This window comes from Eptatretus burgeri, chromosome 16, assembly GCF_056783735.1.
Source record: "Eptatretus burgeri isolate ZD-2024b chromosome 16, Ebu_testis_v1, whole genome shotgun sequence".
NCBI classification, from domain to species: Eukaryota; Metazoa; Chordata; class Myxini; order Myxiniformes; family Myxinidae; genus Eptatretus; species Eptatretus burgeri.
The window spans coordinates 61438319-61464767 of record NC_140976.1 but is presented as its reverse complement, the minus strand read 5'-3'; the positions used below and the strand labels follow the sequence as shown (position 1 = coordinate 61464767).

General features: G+C 41.3%; 2 protein-coding genes across 4 annotated transcripts in view; one reads left to right on the top strand and one right to left on the bottom strand.

Annotated features, from left to right (window-relative positions):
- Positions 1–11693, top strand: part of LOC147011171 (uncharacterized) — a 35777-nt gene extending 24084 nt beyond the window's left edge. For all 3 annotated transcript variants that reach the window (XM_085858910.1, XM_085858908.1, XM_085858911.1), the window contains one exon: positions 11562–11693. In XM_085858910.1, coding sequence (XP_085715036.1) covers positions 11562–11691 — 130 coding nt within the window. In that variant the 3' untranslated portion in view covers positions 11692–11693. The remainder of the gene's footprint in view (positions 1–11561) is intronic.
- SLC6A4 (solute carrier family 6 member 4) overlaps positions 1–26449 on the bottom strand; it is a 122551-nt gene that overhangs the window by 16478 nt on the left and 79624 nt on the right. The window contains exons 6-10 of the mRNA XM_085858903.1: positions 21618–21721; positions 12108–12235; positions 5680–5792; positions 250–381; positions 10–109 (exon numbers count right to left, since the gene is read on the bottom strand). Of these exons, the coding sequence (XP_085715029.1) occupies positions 10–109; positions 250–381; positions 5680–5792; positions 12108–12235; positions 21618–21721 (577 nt within the window). The remainder of the gene's footprint in view (positions 1–9; positions 110–249; positions 382–5679; positions 5793–12107; positions 12236–21617; positions 21722–26449) is intronic.

The following is a 26449-nucleotide window of genomic DNA, read 5'->3' as shown; positions in this document are numbered from 1 at the left end:
AATAATTACCATAGAACCAGGAGACAGCAATCGACTCCAATAAAACAACAGCAATTATAGAACAGCCAACTCCGTACTCTTCCAGCAACTTCACGACATATGCTCCACCCTGAATAAATGACATCAGGATTGATTATAATCCAGTACAATGCCTTAAGCTTCTGTTATAGTTGAGGAAGACAATGGCAGACAATGTAAATGAGTGCAAGTACTGTTTAGTGATTCAGATAGGAAAAATAAGGGTCTTACATAGGTCAGAGTGCTAAGAGCACCAGCGAAGCAAAACAAGACCACGCCCAGCAAAAAGAGCTCCCGTCGTCTCCCCAACAGTTCCGGGTACTTGTCCATTACTGCTGTGATGATTGCTTCAAGGCCACCAAACTACAGTGCAGGCACACACACCACATCCCTAAATAGATATACAAATGACCACAAGTGGTGATATTGCTACGTCTTATTTTTTCTCTACAAGAGTGAGGCTCATGGAAAAGCAAGCTTAAATTGACAATGGGGTAGCAGGGCAACAAGAGGACACAACCAGAAAGGGAATAAATGAACAGGAAAGGAAGGACGCACGAGCCAGAATTGACAAAAAGGCAGATGCTCGCGATGTAATGTGAGAAGGCTATGCTTCATTTAGTGAACAGACAGGCTGTGCTTTACTCCTCTCTCTCTGGCCATGGAATGTTTGCCCCGCTGTGGAGTCGAACTTCACCAAAACTCCTGCACGACTTTGCCGCTTTCATGGCGATTTCTTCCTGTCCTGTCAATTCCCTAGATTCCTTGATATACAGTGGCTTCAGAAAGTATTCACACCCCTTGACTTTTGCACATTTTGTTGTGTTGCAGCGTGAATTGAAAATGGATTAAATATAAACATTTTTGTCACTGATCCACACAAAATTCCCAATAGTGTCAAAGTGGGATTTTTTTAAAGGAAATTTTTACAAATTATTGAAAAATGAAAAGCTGAAATGTCTTGCGTCAATAAGTATTGAACCCCTTTGCTGTGACACTCCAAACTGAGCTCAGGTGCATCCCATTTCCTTTGATCATCCTTGGGATGTCTCTGCAACTTGATTGGAGTCCATCTGTGGCCAATTCAATTGATTGGACATGATTTAGAAAGAAACACACCTTTCTATATTAGGTCCCACAGTTGACTGTGCATGTCAGAGCAGAAACTCTACCGTGAATTCCAAGGAACTGTCCGTAGAACTCCTCGATAGAATTGTGAGGGGGCAAAGCTTTGGGGAAGGGTACAAAATTTTTTTTTATAGTGTTGAAAGTTCCCAAGAGCACAGTGAGCCCCATTATTAGGAAATTGAAAGACTATGGAACTACCAGACTCTTGCGAGAGCTGGCCGTCTGACCAAACTGCGCAACCAGGCAAGAAGGACCTTGGTAAAGGAGGTGACCAAGAACCCAGTGACCACTCTGACAGAATTACAGAGTTCCATGGCTGATATGGAAGAACCTGCCAGAAGGACAACAGTCTCTGCAGGTTAGGTCAGTTATGGGAGCATGCACTGCAGCAGCGCGTCTCTGCGTCAACTTTCCGCCGGTACTCCAGGGGCCTCCATCTGGGCATTCCCCAGGCAGATGCCTGGCCCATCCCCATCTCCTTGAGATGCTGATCAACCTGCTGCAACCATGAGGCACGTGATTGGTCCTCTCCACTCATGAGACTCCCTCGCTGAGAGAATCTGGTGAGTAGAATCAGCATCAGAAAAATGAGCCGCATGTCCATACAGCCACAGCTGACGCTCACGGACTATGCAGGTCACAAATCTCATTTGAGTCTCTCTCAGCAACCGCTCGTTGGACACAATGTTGGACCAGCGATAGCCAAGGATTCTCTGAAGATACCGAGTACAAAAGGAATCAAGTCGATGCCTCAGATCCCTGATCAGAGTCCAAATCTCACATACATAGAGCAAGACTGGAAGCACCAAGGACCTGAAGACTCGGACTTTCGTCATCCTGCACAGGTACTGGAAGCGCCACACCCCATGATCCAGTGAATGCATGATTTCCCCAGGCCGAACCCAGACGTCTATTGACTTCTGGCTCACAGCCAGCAGAGGCATGAATATCACTGCCAAGGTAAGTGAATCTCACCGTGAACTCAACATCCTCGCCACAAACAGGTACAGGCAAGATAGTAACATCCAAGATGTCATTGAAAGCTTGGATCTTAGTTTTGACCCAGGAAACCCGTAATCCCAGCGGCTCCGACCCCTCATTCAGCACCTCGAGGACCCCCAAAGGGATATCTAGAGTCTCTGCAAAGATGACTGCATCATGTGCAAAATCAAGATCAGAGATCTTCACATTCCCAAACGATGCACCGCAACTTGATCTCTCCAACATCCTCCCCAGAATCTAGTCCATACAAGCACTGAAAAATGTGGGGGCCAGTGCACACCCCTGACAAACTCCAGTAACAACTGAAAATAAGTCAGAGATGGTATCACCACATCTCACAGTACCAGGGTGTCATTCAGACATCAGATTGATCAGTTTGGATGGCACCCAACAAAGACCAAGAATCCTCCAGAGGGCATCCCGATTCAATGAATCAAATGCTTTGTGGAGATCAGCATAGACTGTAAGCAGACCCTGCCAAAACTCTCGTCTGCATTCGGTGAGGACCCAAAGAGCAAGAATACGGCCAATCATATTCAATGGTATTCGGTGTCCCTTGAGAGACAAAATGCTTTTTTGTCCGATGGTGAGTTCCAAGATATCCACCGGCAACATCAACGATGGTTGTCTTGAAGGCACTCCACAACTCTTTAGGATTCCCCAAAGCACACAGACCCCCCAAATCTCCCCACTCAGTCTGTTCGCAAACTCCTCAGCTACCCTCTCATCCTTGAGCTTGCCAACAATCATCCCCAGCTGGGTTTCAGCTGGATGGTAGCATTCTCCCAGATTTAAGCTGCAATTTCAGAGTTGCTACAACAAGCCTGTGGTTGGTATTGAGGAACTGAGCACTCCGGTGGACTCTGCAGTTCTGGGTCATCCTCCAGCGACCATTACTGAGCACATGGTCAATCTCCTTTGCCACACCACCAGCGTTGGACTAATTCCACTGATGTGCCTGTGGTTGCTGAAACCATGAACCAGCCACCCTAAGTCCATGACTTCTTGCAAAGTCAAGGAACTTAGTGCTATTCTGGTTCACAGTTTCAGACCCATGGGGACCAACACATATCTCATAACCATCCCTATCAGTTCCAGTTGATGCATTGAAATCCTCCAAGATTAGTAGAGTATCTCGCCTGTGGCACTGATCAACCACAGACTCAAGTGTGGCATAGAATGTGTCCTTCACGGTGAGATCACTCACCTCAGTCGGAGCATACACAGAGACCATGGAAATGACACCCAAGGAGTGACAAATCCTTCATCTCATAACATGCTCGTTGACCGGTGTTACCTCAATCATCATTGGAGTCAGCTTATTAGACACAGCTACAGCAACTCCTTGGGCATGGAAACCATCAGAACAACCAGACCAATAGTAGGTGTCAACACCCGCTATGATCTTGCCGCAATTCGGTCTCTGAACCTCAGAGAGTGCTGCAATACTGATGTCCAAACGCTTGAGCTCAGATAATAACAGAGACAGGTGATCATCCTCTCTTAGGAATAGGACATTCCAGGTACCCACCTGAAGGGACTTAACCCAAGGAGACTGACGTCTTGTGGACGACACCTCTAAATACTTATGTGAATTAGATATTTCTTTATTTCATTTTCAATTAATTTGTGAAAATTTCTAATAATATGTTTTCACTTTGTCAACATGGGGTATTTTGTGTAGATCGGTGATAAAATAAAATAAAAAAGTTAAATGTAATCCATTTTAAATTCAGGCTGGAACACAACAAAATGTGAAAAAGACACAAGGGGTGTGAATACTTTCTGAAGGCACTGGATATCTCTTGTGGAGTGTCTGAAAGGCCTTTTAGGAGAAATAATTATGAATGGCCATTCCTTTGTGGGAATGTCTCGGTCGGGGTTCAGGGGTTCTATTTATAACGGTTCATGGCATCATGGGCACGTATCAGTAGAGGTTAATGGTTGATTGTACTATTACCTCCGCCGCTGAAGGTGGAAGGATGTTATGTTTTCACCCCTGTCTGCTTGTTACTTAATTCCACGGCCCCACGAACAGTGTAACATAGCAAATAGGCCCAGGAACTTCCTCCGGACCTTGGACTTGACTGACGATTACGGTCATTTTGACACGACCCAAGGGACTCAAACCGGCCAACCGGAACGGACCCGCGGCTGCAACAATATTGCTCTCTTGTTTGTGTATAGTTTTGGTATAATCCATCCATCTTTCTTTCACCTTTTTTTCTTCTGTCAGAACTTTTCTTGTTCTTCTCTTAAGGATCCCAATCCAAAATCGAAACTTTCTTGTGACCACACTGATCTTTTTAAAAAGATCTCTTGTTTTTTCAACTCTGTTGTCACTTTATATCTATAATGCATGCCTCTTTGAAATATTTATCTTTGACTTTCCTGGCTTGTCATTGGAAGTTGGCATTTAGCCGCTTAATGTGCCTTTGGTTTTTTATTCCTCTTCTTCTGTCTGTAATATTTAACGCCTCTTCTGACAGCCATTTAGCCTTCTTTTTCCTACTTCCTTTTGTGATGTTAATTTTGGCCTCTTCTTTCACAATGTCTTCAACATCTTGCCACTATTTGTCTGGCATTCTGTTGACCAAGACCAGCTCTGCAAAAGGATTTTTTTTCAACCATTATTGCATATTCTTTAGACATGTTTTCAAGGTAATATCTGGTCAGAGATTTTGATTTTCTTTCATCCTTCTCAATTTGACTTATGATTTTGCTACAAGGAGTTCTCGATCTGTCCCATGGTCTGCGCCTGGCAGAGCAATGGCAGATTGCACAGATATCCGATCCAATGTACACTACAGATCCAAACACCTACAGAGCATTGGTTCTGCCGAAGCTGTTTCTAGAACGTGTCATGCTGGGCAGTTTGCCATCCCTCTCCTAGCAGTAGTTACAGCAGGAATTTGTAATGTGTTCATAAACATCAAAAAAAATAATTGTGGGGGTGGGGGTTGGACATGATTGTAGGGTGAGGAATGAAGAAACATAGACAGCTCATTCACCTTTTCATGAGACTTTCTTACAGACATCACAATCATGATATCCAATCACCGATCCATATCTCAGTTACCTACCATTCCAACCAATATACATGTACCATTGTACGCATCTATCCCCAATGCTTCTAGGTAACTCTATAATACAAATTTAAACCGATCTACTGTCTCTGCTGATCTACCTTTCCAGTGAAACTATTCCATGCATTAATAGTCTTTGTGAGTAAGACCCCTGTGTTACTACCATTCTAACTCTCTTCTTTGCTCCAAGGCTGTGGCTCCTTGTCCTCTGAACAAATATTCCTATTGTATGCACTGGTACAACAAAATCGTTCCATTTATTTTTTAATCTTATAATTAGCAATTGCTTAAACTCAAAATGAACACAAGAAACCCAGGTGGCTTATGACTCTGGACAGAATCCATCCAACTATCCATCCAACTCACAGGGTGTTTAGCTAGAGTCAGCCCAGTGCAAATGGATAGCTGGGAGCAAATGGATCTCAAAGACACAATCAAGTTATACCGTGCTGTCAAGGCCAAGTGTGATGACCATCAGGAAGAAGATGATGGCCCAGATGTTGGAGCCTTGCATGGTTGCAATTGCTTCTGGATACGTGATGAACAGCAGACTCGGTCCTAGGAAAGGGGTTTGCAGTGTTACGTAACAATTAGAGTGTACAGTATTTCTTTAAATATGTAGTTGCTTACTCTCATGAATTTAACTCTTTTCATTTTATCTGTAAGGGCCACTGATCTCTATCTCTATACTGGATAGGAGGGGAAGCTCATTTTTTGAAGCCATTTGTCTGCCATCTTTGCTCTCACATGAGTTCCCACATGGACTGCTATGGATTGTTCCTAACGAAGGTGAATTCCACTTAACAATGAATTGTGATTCCACTTCTCCTTTGATCAATACCGTCGTGGTTTTTACAACCATAAGCAGCACACGATGCCATTTCATAAATAGTATAACAATGCTTTTTTCGACCCGGGAATAGACTAAAATCAAGTCAGGATTGAATAAAATCAAGTATCAAGTGGGAAAGGAGAAAAATCAAGTAGGAAGGTGGAATTTTCATAAGAAATATGCATCTTGAAGCAAGTATTTGGACTGATGCAAACGTGATTTTCTGTGCTGTGGGAGAATGATTATGGTGGATAGAGCGCCCGACCAATTAATGTTAAGGCCCGGTCACACCTTGACGTTTTAGCCAACATATGCCGATTTTTGAATTGTTTTTCTAAAACGCTGGCAAACGTTGAATACGTTATGGGTAAGTTTTGATAACATTGAGAGCACGCTGAAAAACACTGCCATACGTCGTTGTACGTTGGCTTTAAACGTTGCACTTTTTGGTGTCCTCAATTTTTTTCATGCTTGAAATTTCACGACGTATGCCGGCGTATGACTCACACGTTCCGCTACGCTGGCCACAGGTTGTATGCACGGTCTGCGATCGTTGACAGACGTCAACACATGCTACTTGTAAGTTAATCATAAGTTGAGACACGCCGAGGTAATGTTTAGCGTACCCGAAACTTATTTCTAACCTATGATTAACGTGTTGTTGGCATGTTACACGATCGTTGCCACACATCGACAGACGTTACTTTTAAGTTACTCATAGGCTGAAAGACGTCAGTATAATGGATCGTCCTTGCGTCAGCGTCCACGGCCACGGCCAGGACACTTATTTTCAGCATTCTTCAAACTTTTCTTCGGCATGACGAGGATGTTCACATTTCGATGTCTAGCTTGGCTATGATTCCAATTGTCCTTCGGCAGCGTCTATTTAAAATAGTCGAGTTTGAGCAATATAACACGTTCAGAAGAAACGCTTCAAATTTGCAAACCCCAGCGTCAAAAAACAAAGGCGTGTGACAGCAATTGAAATCGTTCATTGTAAACAATGAAACTAGCTGAGTGGTACCATTTAAAAGTCGTTGAGTGTAAAAAAAATCCAATTGTTGAGCGCAAGCGTCTACTTTCAATAGTGGAGATGCAGCCATTTAAATCGTTGAGTTTATCATTTAAATCGTTAAATCGTTAAACGCAAGGACAATCCATCATAACCCACACCCTCCCCCTCACACTCACCTACTACTGCCAACATGAACAAACTACTACTAATACTAATACTGATACTGATACTGATACTGTTACTGCTGACATGGACATCGACTCAAAAAGGACTCGAAAACACTGTTGGGTTCCCCTTTTATGAGCAGCATTTTTATATACGAATTCCCAAAACCGCTGGGAACACGTCTTGATATGGCAGTTGTAAGCGAGAAACACGTTAATTTATTTTTTTTTGTCGACCGGAAGACGTCATTGGAATACGTCTACATACGTCGATGTGTGTTGGGACTACGTAAAGAATTGGTTCAAAGCACGTCAAACATAAGTTAGAAATAAGTTTCGCGTAAAAAAGACATTACCGCGATGTGTTTCGACTTATGAGTTGCTTATAAGTAGCCTTTGTGGACGTGTGTAAGCGTCCACATATCGTGTGTAAAACTTATCCCCATCGCATGCGGAACGTGTCATACGCCGAGTACGTCGTAAAATTTTGAACATGTTTAAAATTTCTTGATGTACTCTACTTACTACGACGTATGATAGCGTACTTTAGCGTTGTACTCACGTATACCAAACTTACTCATACCGTATTTGACGTGCCCCAACGTTTTCGACACATTTTTCTTAGGTCGGCATACGCTAGCAAGATCGCCAAGGTGTGACCGCGATGTTGACACTTCCATTTCTACGGCAGTTATGATTCGAATCCTTGTGCGTCAGCCTTTTAATAGGCTACGTCACGACATCGTCGGCGATGCGTGCAACGCGCTATGCCGAAGTTAGACTATCGTTGGGCATCGGTTGTGTAGGCCGACAACAGGTTCAGCATTCGTTGGTATAAGTTATCTATAACACAACGAAACGTTCTGTGTCCGTTACCAATGCGTTATACATAAGACCAAGTCGCTATGAATACGTCCGAATCTTTAAAAAAAAAACATCAAAAGTTCAAAGTAAGCCAGCGTTTTACATACATTTTAATACGTTGCCATCGCTGGCTAAAACGTCAAGGTGTGACCGGGCCTTTAGGCACCCCATCCAGTTAGTATAGAGATCAGTGGGAATGGCTGGCACTAATAGTCCTCCGAGTTATGTAGCAGTCATAACAATAATTGTCTTACAAGTTACGATGGTGCGAAAATATAATCGTGTGCTTACACTAATCGAGACTCTCGACTGTATATGTTTGTGTGCTCACCTTTGAGCTGTCTCGACTGCGTTTGAATCTTGAGAGTTATAAGCTGTCAAGCTGGTGTTTTACATGCAGGGCGAGTCAAAATATGTGTGTGCAGGCCATCCATTGGATGAATATTAAGCTTGGTGTCCCATCTGCCAGTACTGGTCATTGGTGGATGTTAAAGACCCAACCACATCCGTTATTATTTATTTGTATGCAGCCTGCGGATGCTTGGCTGCATCATTTTCTGGGAGTGCAGCTGTGCCACTGATGCAATGCCCCTATTACCAGTAAGCTGGTACTCATTTCGCCAACCTTAGAAGGATGACAGGCTGAATCAACCAACCTCATGTTAATTCAATGGATGAGCAGGATTTGAACTCAGGATCTTAAGCCAGCCACCATAACCATAAATCCAACATCAGGCTTAAAAGCCATTTTTATTGTAGTACTAGCAAACACCACCTGTCACTTCTCTGAAGGAAATACTAAAGGGGAGAGGGAGTAAAAGAGAGGGGAAGAGGGAGAGAGGGGAGAGTGAAGAGGTGGAGGGGAAAGGAGAAAATAGGGAGTGGGAGCGAGGAGGGGTTGGGGAAGGGAAGACAGTACGAGGTGAGAGGAAGGGAAGGCAAACGTATGGTGGAGCGTTAATTACGATTCATACTGTTTCATCAAAATGATTCTGCATATAATAACAGTGAATATGAAAACAATATAATGTATGAGATCCATTTACGACCGGTCATACTATAAACATGGTCCATAGACAAACTCTCGTCTGGACATAAATACCACCCAGATGCATCCGGAGCCAAGCTGTCTAGTGAAAAACAGACCCGGACGCGTCCGGGCTGGAGCCAAATTCAGATGTGTCCAGTGATAAACACCATCCGGATGCGTCCGGAGACAAGATGGCCGGAGATATACACCGCTCGGACACGTCCAGAGGCAAACTCCCGTCCGGACTTAAACAGCATCAGACATAACCACCGTCCGGATATGTCGAGAGAGAGAGGTGAAGGCAGGGAGTGAGCAGAGAGAATATGTTATGCTTTATGAACAACACACGCATGCACACACACACACACACACACACACACACACACACACACACACACACACACACACACACACACACACACTCACACACACACACACTTGGCTGATATCGGCAATTTTTCGGGAACGGGCAGGTTGGAGTCGGTGTGATTACCAACTACAGAACCTACTGCATACAACCCAGAAACCTTGAGTAGGTTTCACCTAAAAACAAGTGTATTTATGTAGAAGTTTCAGGGAGATGTTCACAAACATTATTCTTTATAAACAGCTGTGTGTGACGGGTGGAAAAAAATAATTGGCTCGGTAATTTAGAAAATACGTTAACATGGCAAATAGCTTGGAAATCCGGTGTTATTTCACAACAACTCAATCAGGGTTATGGAGCAGGAACCACTCGCTCAGGGTGATGGAGCATGACCCACTCGCTCAGGGTGACGGAGCACGACCCACTCGCTAAGTGTGACGGAGCACGACCCACTCGCTAAGTGTGACGGAGCACGAAACACTCGCTCAGGGTGACGGAGCACGACCCACTCGCTCAGGGTGACGGAGCACGAAACACTCGCTCAGAGTGATGGAGCACGAAACACTCGCTCAGGGTGACGGTACATGAAACACTCGCTCAGAGTGACGGGGCATGAAACATTCGCTCAGGGTGACAGAGCACGAAACACTCACTCAGGGTGACAGAGCACAAAACACTTGCTCAGGGTGACAGAGCACGAAACACTCACTCAGGGTGACAGAGCACAAAACACTTGCTCAGGGTAACGGAGCATGAAACACTCGCTCAGGGTGATGGAGCACGAAACACTCGCTCAGGGTGATGGAGCACGAAACACTCGCTCAGGGTGATGGAGCACGAAACACTCGCTCTGAATGTCATGGAGGACAAAAGTGTCCGTAGTGAGTGAACTATTCGCTCAGGACGTAGTGTGGAACTGCTATCGACTGTAAGGCTTTTGGCAAGTGGCTTGAGCACCCCAATTAAATTGTTGATGAGGAACTGTTGGCCAGGCTGTAGCTGCATATAATATAGGGTCCCTTTAACTGTAAAGCCGGTCTTCACCGCGCACGAAGCTGTTGATGAAATAAATTGAATTCGTTCAAATAATGACTTTATCCACAAAAGAGTTGCAGCTTAATGCAGAACAACCCTGGAGACATCACAAAGTTTAATCGCCCGTGAAATAAACATTGCAGATAATCTGCCATCTTGCTTGCTCGTCTGTGCACATGTCATGTGGTATATCAGTTTGGGGTCCGCGCAAACGTTATAACTTTTTTTTTTTTGTAAAATATCCATTTTTTCCAGATTTGCTTTAATTCCCCGTAGAGCACTTCGCGAAACCTCCAAAAATATAGACACAGATCTGGCTTCCAGAGGATGTCTTTCAATGTTGACCTTCTTGCTGACCAGTTCCATCACGATAATGAACATTAGTGGGCTGAATGTGCTTCTCTGCCACAAACCGATGTTCTCCTCCCTCCTTACACGTCCAAGCAAACTCTTCCCTTCGTTCCCTCATACATTCCATCCACCATCCTGACGACTGCTTCTGGCACTCCCATCTATCTAAGTGTTGTAATCACCATCTCTTTTGGGACAATACCGTAAGCCTTTTCAAGGTACACAAAATCCTAGTGCCAATCCCCTTTGCATCGCCAACCTCTTCTCTACCAAATGTCTCAGCACAAACATCCCATCCATCAGCCCTCTTCCCTTTTTGAACTCCTGTTGTTCTCATGGTTTATAAATTCCTTCACTTGGAGGTAGATATCTTCTATCGTCATCATGACATCATTGTGGCATGGGCTTGAACAATTTTCAGATGACATTTCTTCATCAATTTAGAAATCAGTCATCTCCTCTGGTCAGATGTACTCTTGTAATTAATAGTTTCCAGCCAACTTAGGTTTTATCAGGAATCCAATTCCATTCATACATTCTTCCTCTTTGCTCCTTGTGTCCAAAACTGCAAATGTTTTTCAACTATAATCATTTTTTTCCCCCCTTTTTATCTTACTTCACTAAATCAAATGACTGTATCTCACATTTAATTTTATTTTCTTCTTCCAGGTTTAAGATTTTATTCAATCGAAAGGCTGCATCAATTCTACCTCCAAAGGTCCTGTGCCTGCCTGATGGGCATCTTGAGATTCTTGGCACCCTCTTCTCTCTCCATCCTGACCACTCCCATTGTCCGTAATTTGACAGCTGCTGAGGAATGGGGACCATTTTCCAGACTGTGATGTATCACATCTGTAAAGTGTCATTGAATGAAGTTTGTTTGTAAAATTACCATTGACACAGTGGGTTGATTACAGTTTTGTTATGGTGTTTGTGCACATTTCAGCAATGTTGATTCATGTCAGATGTCAGTTTGTGAGATAATTTATTTTGGTCAAAAAAAAAATCATTCTTTTCATCCTCTGATGGAGAAAGTTCGGCAGCAATCCCACTCGTCTTATATGTTTGGCTCATTCGGGTGCTCTTCGTTTTGCTTTTCAAATAATATCAAAACAATTGATGAAAATGTACTGCATTCCAGGGCAATATTTCTTCACAACATTGTAATGGTCACAATGGTTCTTTTCAGTTGTTGAAGAGGAAAGGTATACTCACCCATATCTTTGGCTACATCCGCTATATCCATGTTTCGCCTCTCTGCCATATGACCGAGGACAGTGAAAATGACGAACCCTGACATGAAGCTTGTGAAGCAGTTGACAGAACTTGTAATGATGGCATCCCTGTAGAGTCATGGCATCATGATTAGTCCCCCACAACCCCCCGCCCCCGCTCCACTTTACCACCAATACACATACACATGATTATATATTTATTGAGGAAAGGAAAACAAAATGCAAGGATAAAATGGATAAGAAAGAGAAAGAGCTGTAGGGGAATTTGGGAAAAGTAAAAAGAATAGAAAGTGAGAGAGGAATGAGAGGACAGCGAAGGGGTATGTATGGATTATGTGGAGGTGGTGGGGAAAGGGAGGGTTCTGTCTTTCTTTGGTGCTCTGCCTAAGGGTAGCTTCAATGCTGCCAATGGATGACTGGAGGGCAAACTCTGAAAGGAGAACACAAACGCTCAGGCAAACCTCGACGCTAATCTTGATACCCTACAAAATAGATATGATGCGTCTTTTTTCTGATTTGCGATTTATAAAGTCAGTAAGTTTGCAATTAAAGTCGAAATTTTCTTCTTCTTCTTCTAGCTTCTTCTTCTTCTTCTTGTTCTTGTTCTTCTTGTTCTTCTTGTTCTTCTTCTTCTTCTTCTTCTTCCTAAAGCTTAGCCATGACATCACACCTGGACATACACCATGAGATTTATACTGTATTACGGGTTACATTGTGGTGCGATTTAACTCAAACGGCAAATAATTTTCCATTTTCCACAAATATGCCTAAGTCAATGCATCCTTGATGGTTGTAGTCATATAAACCTAGATGGATTCATGCTACACCAATAGCCGAAACACCCTAAGTTTGCTAGAGATTGGACGAGATTTGTCCAAATTACCCGAATGGGAATCGGGCCTACAAAATGTTTGCTTTTGTGTTCAGAACGTTTTTCATAGCACTGTTATAAAACAACAGAGATGGCTAGATATTGTGGTTATCCACCACGAGTGAGTGAGGATGCCGTTCCCACGATTATGCGGAAGAAATAGCCTTCACTCGAAACTGTAACACCATCTCCATCCAGTTGCCAGCACATGTACATGGGCGATTTGGAGCAGTGAATCAAACACCTGTGTTGGCCTGCCGGTGACCGATCTCACCTCGTTACCACCCACCTCGATGGTGAGACACGGCATGGACATGACACAGCATGGAAACGGCATAGAACCACATGGCACGACACGACGGTGAGACACAGCATGACACGACGCAATTGTGGGACAAGACAGTAGGACATGGCACAGACAAGACCACAGACACAAATGGTGTCCTGGTAAAGTATGAAACGGGACAATCCCATAACATACAAGCCACCTGGTCAGTCTACAACGGTGGAGCAAAGCATTCATCGCCCATTTTGTCGGCGATGTCCAAGTATGCCCATGTCTGTGTTGTGCAGTGCCGTGTTTGTGCTGGAGTAATATAACTGATTAATCAATTTATGCAAAATCCCTTATAATCATTCAACTGAATGGAAAAACAAAACCTACCAATCTGTTGTGAACATGCGACCGCCGTTTTCATCTTCACCAACACCTCCATTGTCACAATCTTCGTCTGAATTGCTCGCATAAGCTCGAAATGGCTCCATAACTCCCCCGAAAGTGTTTCCATCACAAATTTTGTCTCTAGTCGTTTCTTCAAAATCTTACTGGTCAGTTTCAACATACTGAGAACATTCAGAGTTGCAAATGATGGTGGAACCAGTTTCAGAATCCGAGCTTTGAGAACAGTCAAGTGGTCATCTTAGACAGAGAAAAAAAGTGATTTGCCAAAGGTGAAAAGGAATCCATTTGGGAAAGAGTTGAATCACCATCTCTCAACAAAAAAGGCAGTTAGTGATTTAATCTGTCAAGTACGTGGGTTTTAGGGACTTCCTTGAGGCACCAATGCGATTGCAGCAGTTATCCGGAGGATGTCACGGAAGAAAAGATTTATGGACAATAATATGTCTTGCCTATTGTTTTACAGGTGAAACAAACATACGATAGGAGTTAGAAGGATATTTAATAAGCAATCAATTAATCCCTACAGTCTCCCTTTGAAGCCTGGTGTTGGCTTCGTGGTTAGGGTGACTGGCTCGGGATCCTAGGGCCCTGAGTTCGAGCCCCATGTGCCACTGAATTAACACCAGGGGGTTGACTCAGCCTGTCATCCTTCTGAGGTTGATGAAATTAGTATCAGTGTACTGGTCCCGGTGTATGCCCTGGTTAGAATAGGTGTACCATATCCCTGTGTGCCATAAGGGGCGACCAGGGTTGGTGTCAGGAAAGGCATCCGGCCATAAAAACATTGCCTCGAGAAGGGAACCATGATTGTATGGAGCCTGCAAAAAGGAAAGCTAACCCCTGCTCAGCAGAGAAAAATGGTTGTAAAAAGGCTACATTCTCCCTTTAAAATAACTTGCATAACCCGTGCTCTGCGCGACATGTTGGGGTGGGTGTGTTTGAGAAAGGAACTGATGCAGAGTATCAGTAGTAATTTTACTTTAATGCAGTAAGTGGAATACGATTTCACTGTTTCAGAACCATTTTATTTACTTTTTTTTTTTTTACCATGCACCTCATATGGTCTTTGAGATAATGGAAGCCGAATATCACGTTACTCGAGCGCAGAACAAAGGCGAAGATAGCGTGACACGAAACCACAAACACAGAAATAATATACAAGATAATTGATACTGATTAAAAGAAACACTTAATGACTTTAAAATTCCCAAATTATAAAAGTACAAATATCACAGATATCAATGCATCTATGAACTAGAGTGGGAGCACTCGGTAGAGTGCAAAACCTCCGCCGCCAATACTGCTAAGTCACTTAAGTGAACCTGATATCCTATTCATTCAATTTGACGTCAACAGTGCTCACAGAGTTATAGTTTGCAACTTTCTCTTTTACTTTTAACTTTTACATACTCAATTCATTCGTCATAACTAGATTCCTTGAGACAGAAATTGATTTTACGTGGGTATATCCACCTGAATTTTTTATTTTTTAAAAATAAAAAAAATTTTCTCGCAATTTTTTTTTTTTTGGGGGGGGGGGGGGTTGAAAATCATTTAAAACATGTAGAAATGCAAAAAAAAAAAATTCAAATTTTTTTCAAAATGGCCGCCATAGCGGCCATATTGGATTTTGGACCAAGTCCAAAATCTAATGGCATGATCCTTGGATCATACCTAATCCCCCCACCAAGTTTCGTCGAAATCCGTCAAGGAGTTTTTCCGTAATACTGTTCACAAACAAACAAACAAACAGAAAGGGGTGAAAACAGTAACCTCCGATCTTCAATGGCAGAGGTTAATTAACTCATGACTTTCGAAGTGGTAACTTATCACAGATTTTACTGACGGCTCAAGTATATGTTAAATTGATCCGTAACAGTGAGACAAGGCTATAACATCTCTTCCACGCCTTCTGCAACCGTCACATGACGGCCGGGTTGGTCGAGCGACCAAATCACCCAACCACCGGCGGAGGTCACGTGGTCATTCTCAGGCTTCTTCTTCACTTCAACATCTGCCGTGATCAAGGTGAGTGGATACTCACCGAAACGTCGGCTTTCCCGACTAGTAAGTCCAGCTTTTTTCAATGATAAACTTTTACTATATTAATTCATCTGGATGAATAATAACAACCTGCATCGATTTTATCTATCCTTTGTTGTTTCACTTCCCTTTACAAGACCTTCAAATGATGCCTTTTCATGAGGCAAAGTGATCCGACAGGACTTGGGAATTGAAATCAAATATTGAGATATATTAACATATTAAGAGTTGTTGTTTTCCATGCTTTGTTTTGAGCGCATAAGTTGGATATCCTTGAGTTATCAACGGTAAACTGACCAAGTGATGTTGAAGCAGTGAATGTTTATGACACTTCTCTACAGTAACCACTTACTCACGCATGGAGGTAAGTAATATGGTCAAAAATATGGCTGCTCAGTTACTCAGGAGGCTGTCCAATAGGATGTAAGTGGAGAGGTAGATGAACTGTCTAATATGGGTTTGGTTCTCAATGTGACTGAATTGTCAGACAGGTGCTTCGTAGGTATGGTGCTCCATCAATTCTTATGCCGTCCTTTGTATGGACCATCAATTTGACATCCTATCCTCTACCATTGGCTGGTGGATGTGAAGGATCCAATTTTGAATTAGTAATGTTTATTATATTGAACAAAAGGACCAAGGATAGTGCGTCTTTCGATGCCAGGGTAGATGAGATATTGCCGGCATCCTTGCCGAATTTCAGGAATTTGTCCAAACATACAGGAAGCACTGCATGAACTCTACAGCCACGTTCCCTGGAAATTATGCAACACCAGAGTCATGTGCTGCGCATATGAGAGAAGAAGGGAAGACGCTGGTGGTTCAAAAGATCCCATGGTGTCTTGTAACGAAGAATAAGTGAGTTATCTCGACATCAGCGTTGAAGGCCGATATTTCAAATTATTTTCCTAATCTGTGGAGCCACTACATCAGCAGCACAGCCATGCCTCAGTAATGACGCAACCAGCAGGCCAATTTTGTAATTGAATCCTAGTCCAATACGCATTCATTAACAATGACTCAGGTAAACGATGAATTAAAATGCTGCTTGCACAAGATGGGATTTTCTCTATCACGAAAATACATCCATCTGCTCTTGACTTAGGTCAGCTTGCCAATTCACACAATTTCTAGTGTGTGGTTGCCTCCATGAATAAGCAACTTTTTTTTTTAGCCATGGGCAGAAATTTGTATTTAACACTAATGGCCAGTGAGAAGATTCCATTAAAATGGATGTGATTAACTGTTGAGCCATGATAGGAGAGGTCGGGCAAAAACACTCCCTCTCACTCCCTATCCCCACCCCATCTACGCCTTGATTCAGTATCCTGAATGTCAACAGCAGAGGGCACTCCAGATGATGGTACAGTGGCCAATTTTGAATGAGTAATCTTCAGTATATCGAACAAAATGACCGAGGAGAGTGTATATATATATATATATATATATATATATATATATATATATATATATATATATATATATATATATATATATACATACATACATACATACATACATACATACATACAGGGGGGAGGGCATCTTGCCGCACATTATTCTTTCATGAAAGTGAAAAAAAGACAACAGTTCCTTTCAAGCTCAAGTCAAATATCGACATTGTTACTGACATCGGGGCATTAAACTGGATCCCGAGTAAGAAGTTTTCTGTGAGGCTCACTTGGCTGTGCCTGGATGGGTTTGATGGTAGTGGAGTAGCGGCTGAAACCTGAATCCTATCCAGGTTCCTCCTGATGATTCCATCTTTGCTCTTTACTTCTTCGGGTTCCTAATGATGACTCCATTGAAGTATTTGGCCTTCCTTTTGAGTATAATCATCAAACTGTTTCTTTCAATATCCTTCTACAAGCAGCCAACCAAGCTTAAGCTTGGAATGGGCACTCTACTTAATCTTTCACTGAGAAAGTTCCCGCACCCACTACATGTCAACATCGAACTATGAAACTGCACTGCTGCTATGTCTATTTACATTCAGCTCTGCTTCTGTCGAATCATGCCAATCTTTGTGAGATATTTCTGGAGGAGCAAGTTTGGCTTTCGTATCACACGATTTTTCAATATATTGCACGAATATCGTAACACTTTCAGCATTTTCCATTAAATTAGTCACCTTTGATCAGTGGTTCCCAACCTGTGGTACGCGAGGGCCTTCCAGGTGGTTCGTGAGCACTTTCGGGCTCAACCTTTAAAAAAAAAAAACTTAAAAAAACAAAAAAAAGCACCACCGGTGTCCATTGTTTCATACACAGATTCGCCCTTAGCACTAAGGTACTCCCTCCGAATTTGTTATTATGCTTGAACCGATTAATCAAAATAGTTAATTTCGTAAAAACATCCGCCCTGAATACTCAGCTGTTCAAACTGCTCTGTGAATATCTCGGCTCCGACCACACCTGTCTCCTCTACCACACAGAGGTTTGCTGGCTCTCCCAGGGGAATACGGCGAGGCGTCTCTTTGAACTGAGGGATGAACTCCTCGTATTCTTCACGGAGAAAGAACACGATTTTCAAAAAGATCTGGAGGACGAGGAGTTTATCTCAAGGTTGGCCTACCTGTCGGACATTTTTGGGGTCTTCAACCACTTAAACCTGTCGTTCCAAGGGCCCAACTGCACTGTCTCAGACTTCATCTCGAAGCTGGGAGCGTTTGTCCGGAAGTTGGACCTCTGGATCAAGAATATGGAGAGCAAATACTACGGAATGTTCGAACTCCTGACTACCCTTGAGAGCGAGCCCAATGATGAATTTTCCCAAGAAATCGTCCGTCACCTCTCACTGCTCAAGACTGAGTTGATGCATTACTTCCCAGACATTACATGTTGTGCCTACATCACCAATTTATTTTCCATTGAACCAGGCGATCTGCCTGTCGGGACCGGGGAACAAGAGAAGCTCATAGATATCCAGGCTGACGAGACAGCAAAGACGAAGCACAAGGAATGCTCTCCTATGAACTTCTGGGTCATCATGGCCTCCTCGTACACGACATTAGCCCGTCACGCTGTTCCCCAGCTACTGATTTTCCCCTCCACGTGGGAGTGCGAGCAGGGGTTCTCAGCCATGATGACCATCAAGTCAAAGAGCCAGAACCGTCTTGCTGCGCCCGGGCATGATTTCCGATGTGCTGTGAGCAAAGTTATGCCCTGCATCGACCAGCTGGTGGAGAAGAAACGGATGCAGCCCTCGCATTAAATTTTGTTCTTTGTTGACAGTTAGTTCATTTGTGTGTTCTACTTGTGAATAAATTGATATCTTGTCGAATTGAGTTTTTCTGGAACCAGGTGGTACGCGGCGACAGTATGGGACCTCCAAGTGGTAGTCGATCAGAAAAAGGTTGAGAACCACTGCCTTAGATGATACATCTGGGGTGCAGGTAACAGATGATACCACATTATATGTACTCGTGAAGAATCTGTCCTTGCAGACAAGATAATTGTCCGATTCCCCCAGAATTAGAGTGCATTTCAGTACGACATATAATAAATAACCCCTCGCATTAGAAGTGGCGCAATGCCATAAATATTTACATGGAGAGAATCGGGGTCCTCTTCCAACTCTGAACCCCCAGGACTATGAATTTTCTTTTTACTGCTTAAAACCTTCCCATGCACACCCCGAGTGCAATCAGCAGTTTTCAACTCATTCCTTCCAGTTGTTTAGGAGTGCATATAAGTCAGACACAGACTTCTCTAATTATATTATGATGATATCCAGCTGAGTCAATGACCATTTTGCTCATCAGTATTCATGTAGATGTAATAAATTATTTTGGTATGCATTTCAAAACGATGCCAAATGAAAGCGCGAATCATCGCCGTGAAAAGAACTTCTCCTCTGTGCTGAAACTTGGAACCATCAAAATGTCATTGTGAAATTGAAGCAAATTTATGACTTTCAGAATCTTCACGATGTAGGTCAATGTGAAGAAAAATTACTTTTGCATGACTGTATTTCTGATAAAATTAACATATAACAATTAAGACTATAATATCATTTAAAATGTCACAAAAGAAGTGCTGCTTGGAGTAATTAATTGGCTATGATGCACTCTTCACTCTGAACGCTTGTCGAAGAGTTTGGGCTTTTTGTGTTTCCGAGATATAGAATTTACATTAAATTTGTGTAGCGTTTCATTGACAAATTCATTTTGATGTGCTGGGAGGAAATAACTCATCAGTTATTTTAGATACCTTGCTATGAAGATCTCTCAAATCTTTTATGTGCTCTTGCATTAGTGAGATGTAGAACAGAAAGGTTTGGGATGTCACTCCATTGTTGAGATTTGTGATGTCATCTGAGAAGCATAACAAATTTCTTATTTCAGAAACTTCACAACGAAGATGTTTGCTTTCATCAGACATCAATTTGGATATACACAGGGTGGCCCAAAAGTCAGGAGCCACACGGTTAATATTCTATAAAGTGAAAAATCAATGCAAGGACTAAAAAAAATGCTTTCTTATCGTAAATATAATTTATTTATTAATTGATTACTAAGCCTGGTGTTGGCTTAGTGGTTAGGGTGGCTGGCTTAGGATCTTAGGGTCCTGAGTTTGATCCCTGTTGCCACTGAATTAACACCAGGTGGGGTTGACTGCCTGTCATCCTTCCAAGGTTGGTGAAATGAGTACCAGTGTACTGGTGGAGGGGCACAGCATCAGCGGCACAGCCATGCTTCCAAGAAATGATAGCTACCCTGGCAGCCAAGTTGTCATACCCAAGAACAGAACAGAATTGATTGCCATGTATGATTGCCACTGATAGAGTAAATTACAGTTAATGTTCGAATTGTTGGTCATTAACTTCCAGGCACTTTATCGATTGTACGTAACTTACACATGATGTTTGGTTATTTCTTAGCAAGCTCCACACTCTCATCTTTTGTTAATTTTCCTGTCATCACTTTTCTGGAAAGAAAGAAGAGGTAATTAATTTGATTAAATATGCATATTTAAAACAATATATTTGGTAAAAATTAATTGTTGTAATCCAACTGCCCAAATCCTATCTGATTCCTGACTTTTGGACGACCCTGCACACTGGAAAATCTGAAAACCAGCTGCAGATTGTGATTTGTTGAGCCATTGGACAGGGTGTTTCAAAAGTCCAGAAGCATAGATATTTAGTTTACAATTTTATTGCAATAATTGCGAACTACTGACGTGTACATATAAATTCTTGTATCTAGGATTTTTTTGAACGTTTCCTAAAATTTATACCGATTTTGGAAAATCAGTTTCTGATTTCATTATATAGATGTTTATTAGTACATGGGCTCATGGTATAAACTCCTGCTTTAAGGTGTCTCCAAAGAAAAAAAAAGTCAAGGACGTTAAATGTGGACTTTGTGGAGGCCTTTTTATCAGTCACCGACATCCGATCCAACTCAAAGGCATCGTTTAAAATAAGATAATAAAAAATAATTTCCGATGATTCCAGACTTTTTAAGCACCCTGTATAACGAACGTCCTTGTGAAGAAGCGTGCAAAAAATGTCCACTCCAACTTCACATTCCTGAGCCATACATGACAATTTGTGAAATTGCTTTGTTGATGAAGTAATTTGACTGTGCCCAAAGTTTATCAGTTTTGTGTTGATGTAGAATCAAAAAATGTACAAATTAAGTTTCAGCTGCACAATTAGGCTTATTTGAGTCACAGTGCAAACACACACAACTGAGTTACAAAGCAAGACTTCCAGTTGGAGAGTCACCAATTACATATTTACACATTATGGAACCAATAGATTTATACAGATGGAACATGGATGCTGTGCAGCCTTGAGGGGCTAGATGGCCTGGACAGTGATGCATTTTGGGAATGTTGAACCTATTTTGTCAGGATGGCCTGTCAGTGAGAACAGAGTTTTTTTACCTGTAGCAATTGTTGTAAAACTTGTTATAGCTGGCAAGGGCGAGGAGAACACCAAATCCTGGGCCCAGTGAAAAGAACACCTGGGTAGCTGCATCCACCCAAACCTGCATAGCATAAAGAAAAAAAAAACATGGATTCAGGAAACAGGAAAAATTGGATGCCATGAAAAAACTTCCTCCATCTGGCTGCACATAGCAGTGTAGTGCAAAAGAAATGCAAAACACATGGTTTGCACATCCGTTTCTCAAGGAGATCTGATCATTTTTCAAATTCCTGTTCTTTTTATATCATTGTGTATTCTGGCCAACTTTTGCAATACAATGCACATGTTTTAAATGTGCATTTAGAACATAAAAAGATATTAAGAACTAATAAAAATAACAAAAATAATATGACCGTTTTTAATAAAAGATTAATAATAATAATAATATTAATCATAATAATAGTAACAAACATTAAAAAATAATTGGAGATTGGATAATTTCAAAAAAGCAATAAAATTGCCTTTTGATAAAACATGAATAATAATAAAAAATAATAATCGTATCCTGCAGCTAAAAGATAACACTTTATGTATCACAACTTTGAAAATTAATATTTTGACAACATGATAAGACTTTTTTAACATTACATAGCAAGGTTGAACACATTTTGACAAGACTTCATTCATTTCCATTGATGTTTCTTAAAATGTCAATGACTGATTACTTTTCCAAAATATTTGAACCCAAGAGTTTTGTAATTCACTCACTCCAGTTTTGAAAAGCAACTTTAACGCCAAAACGAATGGGATTTTGTACATTTTTGTGAGGGATTATGTTGCCGGATGCTTCTTTTGTGCAACCCATGGATTAATTACATGCTGCGAGATGCATGAAATCTTGTGGATATGGTGGGTAGCTCGTATAAGGAACTGGGTTCGATTTCCAGGCAGGGCGAAATCTTATGCAAGTTCCTTTAGTCCAAATGTCTCTGTATACCAAGAACAGTATGTAAGAACCGAGTTGTCAGCCGATTGGCAGATCGCTTTCTGTAGTAATGGTTCTGCCAGTGTGGGGAGCAAGTGGTCTGGTCTTCTTGGTTATTCCTTGACACCAGGTTATGCATTGCTTACCAGGTCAAAGTGTAATTAATGTGGGCAGCAGCTTCTATACGAAAAACAAATTCATCCACCCAGGTGTTCGCATGTCCTGTGTGAATGGCCATCTACGATTACAACCGACAAACACTATATTTTTATTGCCATCATATGGAAAATGCACAAATCGAATTAATGTCTTGCAGGACAGGAAGGATAACAAACCACGTGCATTTGTCCATAAATCTGTTTCCATTAAATTTCTATAAAACCTATGTACAATTGTTTCCATATCACAAGGCTTTTAGATGAATATGCACTTCACCATCTCCAAGACCAACATACAACCTTGAATTATTTATTTATATCCACTTTACATCTCCGCTCCCTAAAATAATAACCATTCCTTTCATGCCATCAGGTAGGGATGGTCACAAGAAATTATCATGTGAAACCATTCCCGCATCTTTCTTTGAATAACCAGGGGAAAATCCCATCAAAATAACGGGTGTATAAAACTGAACACAACACAGAGGATTACAACATACACACAACACACACACAGAGGGGAGGAGGAAGAGGCATGATTTGTCACCTTCCTCTCGCTTGGGTGGAAGGAACTGAGGGCCACGTCAAATACAGTACATCAATTTTGAGGGCAGTGAAGACCAACCCGAAAATGGCAGCTTCGATTAGACGAGATACACATGAGGAGCCCGGTATCATGCCGTCCAACATGCGTTTTTGACGTGGCCTCTCCCTGCAGCTTGGTGGGAGTTTTGGACATGCTGCTGGGAGGGAAGGCCCGAGCTTTGGCAAATTCAATATTCCAAAGATTCGAGTGTTGAGGATGAGAGAGACCGAGGCTTGTGGGATCGAGGACTGCACGAAATATGACTTCAATGGGAGTGGGAACCGAGCCATGCACGGCAGCTTTGGTGAGGCAGATGGTTGTACACTTGGCACTCGGATCATTTGGAACGTGACCTGGCCTTGCGGCTTGTTGGGTTTTGTTGACTCTATCCTGTCAAGGAAGGACAAAACCGAGGAAGGATGAGACCGAGAAAGAAGAGACCGAGACCAGGCCTACCCAGGAGGCCACTTCGAGGACGGAGGGGGAACCAGTACGTGGATAAGGAGACAGCTTGGCCGAGGGACACTCCAAGGGAGTATATGAATGAAAATTGGGTGTTTGAGTTCACTTAAACACCCCTTATGAAGATAATTAATAACCTTATTTAATTATCCCTGATCAAGGCTCATCCTTGGCCACCTTACTGTCCCCCACTGGGGTCTTAATTCATCTGTTTTTTTTTTTCGGCCTGCTTAACAATGCCTTGACTTTGAACAGGCCGCAACAGCCTTGCCTTGTCTCCTTTTAACATGCTGTCTTATCTCCTCGCAACCACTGAAATCATATATATATTTTTTTTTTCAATAATCTTTTCATATAAATATCTTATCAATAATATTTTTACAATTCGTATTGTATTTCACAAATTTTATTTGGTGTCGTTTTATGATGTTAAAGAAAACTTGTTTTAATCTGCTGACTGTGTAGCTCTCTGTGTTAGCATACATCCAACTCGCTGTTTTAATCTATTGATAAGTTCAGTGCTGTTAGTTAACGTCTGACTGGTTGTTTTAATCTATTGACAAGTTCAGTGCTGTGTGTGTTGCTCTAATAGTCCTAATTATTTCACCTATAACCATACCATAAAATAGCTTCTTTGGAAAATTGCTGTCTGAGAAAGGTATTCATACAATGTGGAATGGAAAAGCATCTCATTTATCAAATAATTTGGTGTGAAATTTATTATTATTATTTATATCGATTTGTAATTCCAAAAAAGAAATTGAAGTGTGAGTTTGGTTTTCCTTTTTAATATTATCGATATTGATTTGTAACTCTCAAAATAAAACTGAAGTGTGAGTTTGGCTTTCCTTTTTCAGTTCGAGTTTTTTTGGATATATAACATCCTGAAGCTGATCAACTATAAACCCATTATTAATTTCGAGTAAATCATCAATTAATCTTAAGATATTTCCACACCTTCATGCAGTTGTTAGTTCATTCCTGCACATGTTCTGGACCCAATCAGACTTGCACATGTGCAGGAATAAATTTACAAAGAAAGGGGCCAGATCTGAACCCATAGGTATCCCCACTTTCTGCTGGAGTATCTTGTTGTCAAATGTAAAGAAACTTTTTTTGGAGAAACCAAATACTTTCTTTAAGTTATTTTTTTTGAAAACTCCATGAATATTGATTTTCCTTTACCGACCAGTTTACTCTTTTTTGAGAGACTTTAATGTATACTTTATCACCTCCTGCAAATGTTTTATCTACCATTCTGTCCAATGCGATTATGAGCTTGTCATGCGGAATGTTTGTGTATAATGTGGAAAAATCATGAGTTGATCGACATTTAGCCTTTCCCTTGTTATGAATGTTGTGGATGCTGTCGATTTTAGATTTGGAATTATCAATGATCCAGAATTTCTTCATCCCAGAATACAACCTCGCCTTTACATGGTAGTTAAAAAAAATAAATTATAAATTAGTTTCATCACCCCTGTAATCTTACTTGACAATGTTTTAAATCTGCATTCTCTACTTGCGATGATGAACCTCATCTTCCAAGGGTTTTTGTACATTTTTGGGATCCAGTGTATGAATAGTAATTTATGGTGTTTATCTGGAACTAACGGTCTTCTCGCTTATAAGTAATTTATATGGTGTTGTATGAAGTCTATTTTATTGTCATTACTTATTTTGTATGTCTTTGAGAGTGCAGTCTGTGAGCCCAATTATTCCAAAAGTGTTTGAATAGAGAATGTTTTGCATGCAAATGCAATATTATTATTTGCTTTATCAATTAGAACAATATCATATTGTGTTTGAAGCTGTTTTAAATAACGACACGTCTCTGGATTGTTTAAAATTATTTTTGGATTATTGATTCAACATTTTCTTTTCAAATCAACTATTCTCCTTTTAACATGTTTCTCGACCTCTTCCAACCATCAAGCCATTTGTGTGTTTGGTAGTTTGTGTTTATCAATTTGTTCTCTCATCCATTCTGTCAGTCCTATCATTGTAAATTCCATTGTTTTATTCCAGTTAATGTTTTTATTTTCTCTATAATTTAGTCCTTTTATAAGTAATGCACAGAATTTTATATATTTCACTGTTCTGTGGTCACCTGTGGTAAAGTGTTTTAGATGTGGATCCTTAAATATGGAATGTTCACAATTACAATGATGTGTGTTACCCATTCCTCAATGCCTAAAGATTGCAGTTTCCTTTAAGTTGAAGATTCTCCATGAATTGCATTTCGTAAATTTTCACAACCCTTGATGACTCTCTGTTGTATTGTTTCTGGAAGTTGCTCCACACTTCTTTCTGTTGCAGTATTTTCTCTGTATTGATCATTTCCACCCCTTTGTTATCAAACATAATTTTGATGATGAAATTGTGTTTATGATGTAGTATTTCTGATGATTTCACCAAGGGTTGTGTACTCTGAATTTGTCAACAAAAAAAAACACACACACACCCAAACACAGAAATTTCAATATCCCAGTTCCACAAACCTCATGGAAACATGAACCAAAAGCAATCATTGAAAACAAGGACATAATGCTCACATATGACCTGATTATCCCATCCAGCGTGGACATAGAAAACAAGCACAATGATCGGACATACAGTTGTACTCAGATACAAAAAAGAAAAGAAAGCTTTGCTGAT